This window comes from Monodelphis domestica, chromosome 4 (assembly GCF_027887165.1).
Source record: "Monodelphis domestica isolate mMonDom1 chromosome 4, mMonDom1.pri, whole genome shotgun sequence".
Taxonomy (NCBI): domain Eukaryota; kingdom Metazoa; phylum Chordata; class Mammalia; order Didelphimorphia; family Didelphidae; genus Monodelphis; species Monodelphis domestica.
The window spans coordinates 386,319,387-386,331,443 of record NC_077230.1 but is presented as its reverse complement, the minus strand read 5'-3'; the positions used below and the strand labels follow the sequence as shown (position 1 = coordinate 386,331,443).

Below are 12,057 nucleotides of genomic sequence, written 5' to 3'. Positions count from 1 at the left end.
GCTCTCCCAGATCGGCCCCTTGCCCCTCCGAGGCCTCCACTTACGGTAGGAGAAGCTGGCGCCCTGGGATCCGGTGACGGTGACCGTCAGGGAGGCCTCCATCCCATTGGCCGCACGACACACGTACTCCCCGGCATCGGCGGGGGTGGCCTGGAAGATGTACAGGCGGGAGCCACGGACCTGCAGGGACACAGAAGGACCTCAGAGACAGAACGAGAGCCCTCTGGGCATCTAGTCCAGCCTTTACCTGACCCGTCAGTGACTCAAGCCACAAACCTTTCATTTTAGTTTTTAAATGTTTAAATAAACTCTTACCTTCTATCTTAGAACTGAAACTAAGTATTGGTTTCAAGGCAGAAGAGAAGTAAGGGCTAGGTAATGGGGCTTAAGTGACTTGCCCAGGGTCACACAACTAGGAAGTGTCTGAGGCCAGCAAACACTTTTAAAAACCAAATTAGATCCTTACCATCTGTCTTAGAATTAATACTGTGTATTAACAACAAGCTTAAAATTTTATTTAAAATTTTATTATAAATACAAATAATTATATTTCATATTAATATATATCAATATGATAGTATAATAAAATATTGTAATATATAACATATTTAACAATAACATCAATATCAATAATTAGTAATAAAAAATTTAAATGCTCACCTTCCATCTTAGAATTGATACTGAGTATTGGTTACAAGGTAGAAGAGAGGTAAGGGCTAGGCAATGGGGGTTCAAGAACTTGCTCATCCAGCTAGGAAGTGTCTGAGGCCAGTAAACTGACTTTTGCTGGCAATGGGGATTAAGTGACTTCCCCAGGGTTTCACTGCTAGTGTCTCAGGCAGGATTTAAATCTAGCTCTTCCTGCCTCCAATGAGCTGAGCCATTCACCCGTTACTTCTTGAAGACTAAGGCCAAATGCCACTTCCAGTGGGCAACCTTTCCCGATCCCTGCAGCTAGGGTTCCTCTTGCCTTCAATGATCATGGGTCTACCATTTTTTAAAAATATGCGTTACTTGCCTGTAAAGGGTAAAGTCCTTGAGGGCAAAGGTGGTTTTTCCCTTTGTCTCTGTATCCCCCTGCCCAGTACAGAATCTTTTCCCTTGCACACAGCAGGGCTTCCTTCATCTCCCCTCCCTCCGTGCCTCTGGTGGGCTCTTCTTTGGGAGAGAGACCCCATACCTGGTGTCGGGCAGGGAGGCTGCCTCCTCGCTTGTACCAAGTGACCTGGGCATGGGCTTGCCCAGCGACCACACAACTCAGGTCTACCGTCTGTCCTTCGACCACAGTTGGGGATGAGGATTCAATCCGGACTGGTGCGGGGGTGGCTGGGGCTGTGGTCCCAGAAACAAAGGAGATGGTGAAGACACAAGGCACAAAGATGGGGAAAATGAAGAGGCCGTAGAGAGGGAGATGGCGGAGGTGGGTAGAGGAGAATCCTGGGTATGGGGGGAGAAAGGAGGATCCGGGATGAAGGGAGGAAAGAGAAGGCAGGGGCTCCGGGGTGATCACCTGGGATAGAGCCGTCACTGGAGCGGGAAGGCTGGACTGTGATGACGAGGGAGGCCTCATGGGGACGGGAGCCACGGACCACACGGCACACGTACTCCCCAGAGTCGGCCGGGGTTACCTGGTACAGACGTAGCCAGGTCCCGTGGTCCTGTACAAGGGGCAGAAGGAGGGAGAGATGAGGAGAGGGAAGGGGAGACGTCCTCCAGAGGTCCGGGGGTCCTGGGACTCAGGAAGGCCATGGTGTACAGTGGGAAGGGAGTGATGCTGGAGCTGGGGGGCTCCATGGCCCCATGTGCTGTCACAGATGAGCTCTAAGCCCTCACAGGGACTGGGAGGCAGCAAACACTCCCAATCCCTCCATTGCAGGCTGGTTGTGATGAAAGCACTTTGTGAACCTTAACTATTACAGAAAGGGCAGCTCCCAGGGAAGAGGGGGTACTGGGAGATGGGGGACCTCACAGGTTGATGGGGAGCTCGGGGTTGGATGGTTTCAGTCACCAGATGAAGGCTGTACCTTGGGGCAAGGAACATTGGATTTGGGTCAGTGGGTTCTAGGTTTGAACCCAAAGAATTATTAGTCCTAAGCACTAGCACTTTACAAATATGATCTCATTTGATCTTCATAACAACAACTCTGGGAAATAGATGCTATTATTATTCCCATTTAACAGAGGAGGAAATGGCAAAAGATAGAGGATAAGTGATTCATCTCGGACATATAGCTGGTCAATGCCTGTGTCAAGATTTGAACTTGGGTCTTTCTGATTCCAAGTCCAGAGTATTAATTTCCTCATCTGTAAAATGAGGAAATAAAACCAAATGATCTTTAAATTTTATTCTGGCTCTAACCCTTATGAGTCTGTTATAGGTCTTCTCTCATACCTGACGTCGGACAGGGAGACTGCTGCCACGCTTGTACCATGTGACCTGGGCATGGGCCTGTCCAGGGACCACACAGTTCAGATCCACAGTTTGTCCTTCAGTGATTTCTGTAGAGGAAGCTTCAATCCTCATGGGGAAGCTGGCATCAGGGCCTGAGGGCAGACAAGTGGGTCAGGGAGCTAGGCACAGGCCCCCCCATCCCTGTGCCCAGCACCTGGTTCCAAGGATTGGCTGGCAATGCCAATGAGAGCATAGGTCCTTCCTTCCTTCCTTCCATCCTTCCTCCCTCTCTCCCTTCCATTCTTCCTCCCTCCCTCTCTCTCTTCCATTCTTCCTCCCTCCCTCTCTTCCTTCCATCCTCCCTCCCTCTCTCCCTTCCATCCTTCCTCCCTCCCTTCCTTCTTTTCATCCTTCTTTCCTTCATTCCATCCTTCTTCCCTCTGTCTCTCCCTTCCTTCTATCTTTTCCTTCCTTTTTCCTTGATCTTCTTAGAATCAATAATTAAATATTGATTCTAAGGCAGAAAAGCAATAAAGGCTAGGCATTTCAGGTTCAGTGTCTTGCCCAGGGACAAACAGCTAGGAAGTATCTGAGGATAAATTTGAACCTAGATCCTCCTGACAACCCCCATCCCGTAGTTTGGAACTCTATCCAGTAAGCCACATAGCTGCCCCTCCTCTTTATTCTTCAGAGTTTATATCATGTGACTACTTTTCCTGGGTTCTACAATCCATTCAACCTGGACTACCCACTGTCCCCTATTCCCTTCCTGCCCTCTCTTTTCTCTATCCCATTGCCCAGGCCTGCAATGGCCTTCCACCTGCATTCTAAGAAGTGTCCACTGATGCTTTCCCTTTCCTTCTAAACCTTGAGTAGAGGCCATCTTTTCCATGAAGCTTTCCCTGATTCACTCTTCAGGGTCAAGGGGAAAGATTTTTTCTTACCTTGAATTTTTCCTAGCACTTTGCTTGGGCCTCTCTGGGACAGCCCTGTCACCCTGCTCCTCGTGATCACAGCTATTTGTGTTTTTGTCCTTTTCCTAGTTCTACCATGATTCTCTTCAGAGATCAAGGCTTGAGCAATAGCTACTTGAGCATCTTCCCCAATATGAAGCAAAAGGCCTTAAACACAGAAGCCACTTAGGGAGTGTTTGTGGAATGAATGAATGAATAAATGAATGACAGGGTAAAGTATTTGCCAAGCCCCTTCAGGTTTCAAAAGGAACAAATCAATTCAGAGGCCCAAGTGGATTTGCTCTCTTTCCAGGAAAGCAAAGCCACTCTCTATTCTTCCTTGGTCTTTTCGTCCATTTGGTGAAAGAATGAAGGATGCCTCCATATTTGTATTTGTATTCCCAGACTTAGCATCATGCTTGACTCATGGCAATTTTTCTTAACCCTTACTTTCTTTCTTAATAACAACTCTAACACAGAAGGGCAAAGGCTAGGCAAAGGAGTTTCAGTGACTTGCCTAAGGCCTACACAACTAGGAAGTACTGAGACCAGATTTGAGCCTGGCACTTTATCCACTGTGCCACCAAGCAATGACAGACCAGGGAATGTATCTCAGGGGACGATGTGGCCCCAGCCTGGCCCACCATCATGAGGCTCCTCACCTGGGGAGTGGCCAGAGTCAGGACTGGCTGCATGGGAGACAGAGATGTCAATAAAGGCTTCCTGGTGTCCTGAGGGGCCATTGAACCGGCACACGTATGTGCCCGCGTCTGCTGGGGTCAGCTGGTGGAGTCGTAGCCGAGTGCCATGGGCCTGAGCAGGGGGAATTAAGAGATAGAGGGGACAAGAAGGCAGGGAGAGAGTGCCCCTTGCCCTCTTGTCTCAGGTCCCTAGCTCTGGGATCTCAGGACAGCCCCTTCTACACTCTCTATATGTCCCAGCACCCATTGCCCAAATGATGACTCCATATTCTACCCGGCATCCTCGTGGCTTCCCTAAGGGAGATTCCTAGAAGTACCTGGTGCTGGGTTGGAAGGCTCCCACCACGTCGGTACCAGGTGACCTGGGCATGGGCATGTCCAGTGACCACACAGTTTAGATCGACCGTCTGTCCCTCAGTCACTGATGGGGAAGAAGACTCGATCCTCATGGCGGGGATCAAGCCTGAGTCTGGAGGTTCAGAAGGAGAATGGGCAGACCATTAGACTAGAGGAAGGATCCATCTGTTATTGCTCCCCAACTCCCTGCCGCCATTACATAGAGTAAAAATTTTTTTTAACATTTGTTTTCTGCTGTTTTCTGATCCACAGTCTCTCCCTCCCATCTTCTCTCCTCAATCTCTGACAGGGCATGTAATAGGCTATAGATGACACTTAGGGGCAGCTAGGTGGCTTAGTGGATAGAAGAAAGCAGAGTCTTGAGCTGGGAAGTCCTGGGTTCACTTTGGCCCGGGCACCCTGGAAACCCTGATCCACCCCATTGTAAAAATTAAATTCTATCTCTAATAATAAAATTATTATATTTTATGAGGTTTATTAAGGATCATTATAAATCAAAGAATAAAGAGGATACAAAATTAAAACCATGTGCCCATGGCTGGTTAGCCATTTTTCAAATTTCCCCCACCATCACTGCTCATGCTACATCATGCAAGAAGAGAGGACATGGGAGGTGTTACTGCCAGTTAAATACCAACAACGTGATCTCACCAATGTGGAGACGCAGGAGGGAATATAGGGAATTCTGGGAAATATCAAGGACTTCTGGGGAATGAAGTCTAGGGTTCAAAATCTCCATTTATACACCATACCTGGAACAATCACCACTTCCATGCGGGCCTGGGCACTGCCAGTGAGGGTGTTAGAACTGCATACATAGATGCCAGCATCAGCTGCTGTGGCATCTGGGATGAACAGCATGGTGTGCTCTACACGTGCCTGCGAAGTCCAAGAAACGTGTCAGGAACACAGAACAAGACAGTATGGGGCAGGAGAGAGGATGTATCTTCAGAGTGTACCTGGGGGGTAGGCAGAGAGGAGCCCCATTGCCTGGCCCTTACCGCCCTTCTGTCTTGGGACCAATACAAAGAATTGATACTAAAATGGAAGGGAAGGGGTTTTATTTTTAAAAAATTAAAAAAGGGGCAACCAGGTGGCTTAGTGGATGGAGAGGCAGGTGTAGAGATGGGAGGTTTTGGGCTCAAATCTGACCTTGGACACTTCTTAGTTGTGTGACCCTAGGCAAGTCACTTAATCATCATTGCCTAACTGTTACCACTCTTCTGCCTTGGAACCAAAACTTGGTATCAATTCTAAGACAGAAGGTAAGGGTTTAAAAAAAGGGGTTTCTGAAGTACTCACCTTGGGGGGCAAACTTCCTCCTTCCTTAGTCCAGATGATCCTGTGTGGTGGGTTCCCAGTTACCTGACAATTCAGCCTCACGATGTGGCCCTCCTGCACTTGGGTCTGCTCAGGACGTGGGTGGACATCGGGCATCCAACCCCCTGACCGGAAGAGGCAGAGTGAGTTCCACCTGGGGTACCCTTTTCCCTGGACCCAAGCTTATTCCTTTTTCCATAGCTTCATACTTCTCCTCCTCTGGGGTTCATCTCTCCCAGCCCCATCATTGTCCCTAACTCTTCCCTTGCTTATAACACCAAGGTAGGTCCCTGCTCATATTCCCTAGCCTTCTCATCCCAGCTCTTACCATGCACGTGGAGAACAGCTCTGGCTACGTGTTGCCCAGCACTATTGGAAGCGCGGCATATGTACTGGGCTTGGTCAGAGGGCTCTGTGGCTGGAAGGCGTAGGATGCCACCATGAATCCAGGCCTTCCGGGGTATCTGCCCCCCTGGTCCCCCTAGAGTCAGAAGAAGGGAAGCCTGGTCAGTACCAGGCCTCATTCTCTCCATCAAGAGGGTAGATAAGCCATGAAGTTTTTCCACTCAATATTGCATATATTATCAGACCATGCTGCTAGGTTGGTTAGTTTTGTTATTATTAACTTAGGTTCCTATTTTAATTATTACTTGTAATAAGTAATAGTTCTCTGGGTAGAGATCAGGGAGGGAAATATTTACAAGAAAAGGTAATATAAAAACAAAAGAAATCAATAAAAAAGGTTTTTAAATGAATTAACCCCAAAACTCTTCAAAGTTTCCCACCCCCTAGGAGGCAGTTAGGTGGTTCAGTAGATTGAGACCCAGGCCAAAAATAGGAGGGCTTGGGTTTGAATCTGACCTCAGATAATTCCTAGTGAACCTGGGCAAGTGTAGAAAGGAAAACTGAATCAAACTTTGGGTCTTTCTGCCATTCAGGTGGAACAGACAGCAGTTGGAAAGTTGGAGTGAAGATACTGACAACAATGATAGTTGGAGGGGGGAGAGAGTCTGGGAGAGTGACAGTTGCTCTTGAGGTCTCTCTTTCCTGGCCCTCAGACTGGAAGGAACACTCTCTTCCTGTCTACGGATAGAAGTACCTCTATTCCTGGATTTTCCCAACTGTGTGTTCTACCCGGATTCCTGTGATCGTGTCATCTAACAAAAGGATTTAAGGGGAGCAGTTTGAAAACTGTAAGGCTGATCTTTAGGATGTTAGCCCAAAGAGACAGGCCCAATAAGCTCTGAAGGTCAGAATCTATTCTTCCTCTGGCTATCTCCTGCTAAGACTTTGAACTTAAGAAAGCAAGCATAGATTAGCATAGACATGAATAAAAGAAACCCTTCAGCAGTCTGTGAGGCCTAGCCTTAGCTGAAAAGCTGAGAGACTCAGACCTAATCTGGGGAAAAGTATAGGGAAACCCTTTTCCCTCTACCCTGATATTTTCCCAATCCAAACTTGTTAATAAATTCATCTTGAGTTAAATAACCTGCAGTTAGACAAGAGGAGAACTATCATTCCAGGGGGACATAGAGGGAGCAGAACCTAAGGACAGCCATTCAACCATAAACCTCCTTATCAGACCCCAGTTGGGTAACCTTGGTGGTGGTGGTGGTGGTGGTGGAGGCTTGTCCCTTAGGAGGGTCCGTGCTTACCTACCCTGGGGTATCTTCAACATGAATCAATAGAGAAGACATCCCCTCAGACTATCATAGTTGGCCCATTACTCAGGAACCCCATTTTTAAAAAAACAGCCTCTCAGCAGGGGGTACCTCTCTCCTTTTACCTCACCAGCATCCATATTCCCTCGATCCTTTCAACTCTTCCATTCCCTGTTACAAAACCTTTCTTATCCCCTGTATCTCTTCAATCATCTACAATTCCTTTAACTATTACACAAGTCACTTAACCCTTACCATTCTTCTGCCTTAGAACCATTACATAGCATTGATTCTAAAATGGAAGGTAAGTATTAAAAAACAAAACAAAACTGTCTTACCTTCTTTTCCTTAGCGTGTTCAAACTAAGTCCTGGCTTTGCCAAGTGTTATAAGATCAAAGATTCAGACTTGGAAATATCCTCAGAAGTAAAATAATCCAATCTCCTCATTTTGCAGATGAGAGAGCAGAAGTTCACTGCCTTATCCAAGTTTACATAGGTAGTAATTGGCAAAGGGCAGCTAGGTGGCTCAGTGGATAGAGCTCAAGGCCTAGAGTCAGGAGGTCCTGGGTTCAAATCTGGCTTCTGACACTTCCTAGTTGGGTGACCCGAGGCAAGTCACTTAACCCTCATTGCCTAGCCCTTACCACTTTTTTTGCCTTGGAACCAATACATAGTATCAAGCTTAAGACATAAGGTAAGAGTTAAAAAACTAGAATAAATGTAATGAGGGGGGGCAGCTGGGTGGCTCAGTGCATTGAGAGTTAGGCCTAGAGATGGGAGGTCCTAGGTTCAAATCTGGCCTCAGACACTTCCCAGCTATGTGATCCTGGGCAATCACTTAACCCCCATTGCCTAGCCCTTATCAATCTTCTGTCTTGGAGCCAATACACAGTATTTACTCCAAGACGGAAGGTAAGGGTTTTTATTTTTTTAAAAAGTAATCCCAGAGGGGAGGGGGAGATAGGTGACACAGTAGAAAGAGCACCAGGCCTGGAGAACGGAAGTCCTGGGTTGAAATCTGGGCCCAGACACTTCCTAGCTGAGTGACCCTGGGAAGTCATCAATTGCCTAACTCTTGCTGCTTTTCTGTCAGAATTAATACTAAGATATAGAAGGGTTAAAAAAATAGTGGTAACTGGTAGAGAAGGGATTTGAACCCAGGGAATCTGACTCTTAATCTCATGTTCCTGCCCTTGTACCAAGTGGCCCCTATGTGACTGCCAACAATGAAAGGCAGTACTCAGCATCGAAGTCTTGAAAAGGTTTCACAAGGGTTCTCACCTGACCACTCCAGGCTGGGGGCTGGGTTTCCAGTGGCACTACAGCGGAACTCTGCCAGTTGGCCAGGTTGCACTGTGAGCTGTGGTGGGTGGATAGAAACCACGGGCGGTGACAGGCTTCCCGAGGCTATTAATAGAGAAAAGACAGACAGGTAAGGCCAGGACAAGGCCAAGGACAAGAGGGAAGAGATACACAATGCCAAGAGGGAATATAACATGGAAGAAAGAGCCAAGGAGGTCAGAGAGGAAGAGGAAAGGCCTTGGTGGATGAGAAGGGGCTACGGTTGGGGAGAAAGAAGATAATTAAAGTGAGAAGACGGGATCTAAAGAGATGGAGGGCCAGGAATCATCACCATCATCATCGTCCACAGGGCATTCTCTACATGGGCATCACTAGGGGAGGGAATGATAGGGGCTGGGGATGAGGAATAACACCAGTAACAGTAATAATATAGTAATTGAAATCCACATAGCACTAAAAATGCATGGGTGTAAAGCATGGAGGAGGCAGAAGTAGGGGCTCCCCTGAATGTGTTGGGGATTAGGAATAATAACAATAACAATAACGAAACAATAACTGAAATCCACTAAATATGTATGGGCATAGACCATGGGGGAAGAGAGTGGTAGGAATTCCCCTGAAGATGCTAGGGAGCTGGGAATAATAATAATAATAATAATAACTGAGATAGATAGCATCTTGAATTTAAATGTTATATCAAAGACCACCTCATTTTACTGATGAGGAAGATGAGTACCAGAAGGAAAATTAAAATCTGGGCTCAAAGCTGGGTGACCCTGGGCAAGTCACTTAACATTGCCTAGCCTTATTGTTCTTCTGTCTTGGAACCAATACACAGTATTGATTCTAAGACAGAACATAAGGGTTTAAGAAATTTTTTTTAATTAAAAAAAAAAAAGAAATGTGATTTCCCCAGGATGATATAGTTTAAGTGGCATAAATTGGACCTAAACTCAGGTCTTTGGACAAGAAATTTACTATATATCCACAGGTTATGAATGAAGAGAAAAGGAGAGTAGGGACTGGATCTAGGTTGGAGATAGGGGTGAGTAGGACGAGAGGAGAGTCCAGAATTGGCGGAGGGTGGTGGTAAAGGGGGGGCTTATACCCTGGACATGCAGCATGGCAGAGCCCTGGTCCATTGCAAACATGTTGGAGCCGGTACACACATAGGTGCCTGCATCATTGGGCTGGACATCCCGGATGGTCAGGATGCCGTTGAAGTCCATGGCTCGTGAAGGCAGCTTCCCATTATGTAGACGGGTCCACACCAGTGTGTAGGCTGGAGACTAGGAGAGGCAGAGAGGGACAGATGGGGCCCACAGGACTTATGATCTCCTCCACATTGTCTGCTCTCTCAATCTAGACCCAGTGCCCAAGAGGAGATGCCGCTTCCCCCTTACCTTGCTCTTGGCTGTGCAGATGAAGGTGACGTTAGCTCCAGCCCGCACACTCTGGCTCGTCTGCTCCTCCACCGTCACTGTGATGGCTTTGGTAGGGGCCTCTGTGCCAATGGGTGGAGAGCCATGATGAGTACTAGCCCCAGCCTAGGTCTGATCCTAGTTCCAAACTGTAGCCCCAGCCCCATTCTAATTCCAAGGAATACTCACTCCTGATTCAACCCAAACTCTGACCCCTGAAGCAAAGGAAGCAGGGAGGGATAGATTGGATGAAGGGGGAAAAGAGAAATTGTAGTAAGTTACAAACTGCTGACCATCGGCTACCAGAACTGTAGGAGCAAAGGAAGGGAAGGAAGGAGGAAGGAGAGGGGGCCAAGGGGTGCTCACCAGTGACTAGGATCTCAGCCCGGCTGGTGTTAGCGTGGTAAAGGTTCCGGCAGGTACAGATGTAGACGCCCGCATCGGAAGGCTGGATGCTGGGGAAGTGGAGCTCAGAACCTGGATGAATTGGTGGGAATGCTCAGAATGGCATTGCCCCCAAACTCCTACCCCTCCTCCTCCTACCTCCTTCAGCTCCTTCCACACTTAGACAAGGGCCAGAGGCAGTAGGGATGGGTTTCAGGGAATTGCAGCCCGTCTTTGATGGAACTGAAGATTCCATTACCACCCGCTGCCTATTAGGGAATCCTGGGCCATCTGGTACCTTGCTGGCGCTGTTGAGTGGTGCTAGGAATAGACCGTCCATCTTCTCTGGTCCAGTAGTAGTAGTATGGGGGGCTTCCACTGACTTGGCATCGAAGGGAATGGGAGCCACCTTGGGGCACCGTGCTCCGGGCCGGGTGGACCTGGACCACCAGCAGAGCCTGGTCAGCTGAAGAGAAGGAAAGTCAGGTGACCCTCACCCAATACTAAACAGTGACTCTACTACTTCTGTCCCCAAGTGTGAGGCCTATGGGATCAAGGACTGATAGAACAAGGAATGTCAGAGCCATAGGGGCCTTTAGGACACAGAATGTCAGAGCTTGGAATGGCTGTAGTATAGAGAACATCAGAGTGGGAGGGGCCTTTAGAACACAGATTTTCAGAACTGGGAGGGCCTTTAGAACATGGAATATCAGCCCTAGGAGGGCCTTTAAAACAGAGAATGTCAGAGCCGGGAGGAATCTTAGAGCAGAGAATGTCAGAGCCGGGAGGAATCTTAGAGCAGAGAATGTCAGAGCCGGGAGGAATCTTAGAACACAGAATATCAGAGCTAGGAGGGCCTTGGATCCAGGACTCCCAACACCAACCCACTAATTCCCCTTCTCAGGACCCCTCCATTCCCTAGCCCCCTGAAGTTCTCTTCATGTGTCCTCCTCTTCTGGCCTCCACTTACTCTGAGGCTGGCAGCGGCCTCCTCGAACACTGGGGTTGCCTATATAGCCTGGAGCACACCTGCAGGAGACATGCCACCCTCATCAAGCTATCCCCGGCAGGGCTGGTTGGAGCCCCTGGGATGCCTGGGGGATCAGAGTTCAGCCTCCTGCCCAGGGCCGGGTTAGGGCCACAAGCACTTTGTTGGGGACAAAAAAGGGCACAAGGCAGAGAGTAGAACTAGCCCAAAGACCACCAGGCCTCACTGGACTCAACTGGGTTAAGGGCTTGTTTCCACTCCAGAAGAATCTTCCTAGAATCCCCCTTCAGTTTCTCATGGCCCTTCCCTTTCGCTTCTTATTTCACTCTCCTTCAGGCCATGCCTCTTCTTGGACCCAGACCCCGAGAACTGCCCCTCCCCTCAAGCCACATGAAGACTTACTGTTCACAGTACTGGCCCATGTAGCCAGGCTCACAGGCTGTGCAGCGGTACCCCCCAGAACCGAGGCTCTCACATGTCCGGGAGAACCTGTAGCCCAGGAGACCAGGGGTCAGACCTATGTGAGTCCCTTATCTTGGGATTCCCCTGTCAGAATGACCCCCTCCCCTCTTCTGGG

At 48.4% G+C, this 12,057-nt stretch overlaps 1 protein-coding gene across 6 annotated transcripts in view; it reads right to left on the bottom strand.

Moving 5' to 3' along the window:
* The window catches only part of HSPG2 (heparan sulfate proteoglycan 2), a 173,273-nt gene that overhangs the window by 50,879 nt on the left and 110,337 nt on the right, over window positions 1–12,057 (bottom strand). For all 6 annotated transcript variants that reach the window (XM_056795621.1, XM_056795623.1, XM_056795625.1 and 3 more), the window contains 16 exons: window positions 11,883–11,969; window positions 11,463–11,521; window positions 10,791–10,958; window positions 10,475–10,585; window positions 10,091–10,191; window positions 9,796–9,976; window positions 8,667–8,792; window positions 6,052–6,204; window positions 5,706–5,848; window positions 5,156–5,282; window positions 4,364–4,515; window positions 4,008–4,158; window positions 2,393–2,544; window positions 1,511–1,658; window positions 1,181–1,332; window positions 45–180 (listed from right to left, as the gene is read on the bottom strand). In XM_056795621.1, the coding sequence (XP_056651599.1) occupies window positions 45–180; window positions 1,181–1,332; window positions 1,511–1,658; window positions 2,393–2,544; window positions 4,008–4,158; window positions 4,364–4,515; window positions 5,156–5,282; window positions 5,706–5,848; window positions 6,052–6,204; window positions 8,667–8,792; window positions 9,796–9,976; window positions 10,091–10,191; window positions 10,475–10,585; window positions 10,791–10,958; window positions 11,463–11,521; window positions 11,883–11,969 (2,147 nt within the window). The remainder of the gene's footprint in view (window positions 1–44; window positions 181–1,180; window positions 1,333–1,510; window positions 1,659–2,392; window positions 2,545–4,007; window positions 4,159–4,363; window positions 4,516–5,155; window positions 5,283–5,705; window positions 5,849–6,051; window positions 6,205–8,666; window positions 8,793–9,795; window positions 9,977–10,090; window positions 10,192–10,474; window positions 10,586–10,790; window positions 10,959–11,462; window positions 11,522–11,882; window positions 11,970–12,057) is intronic.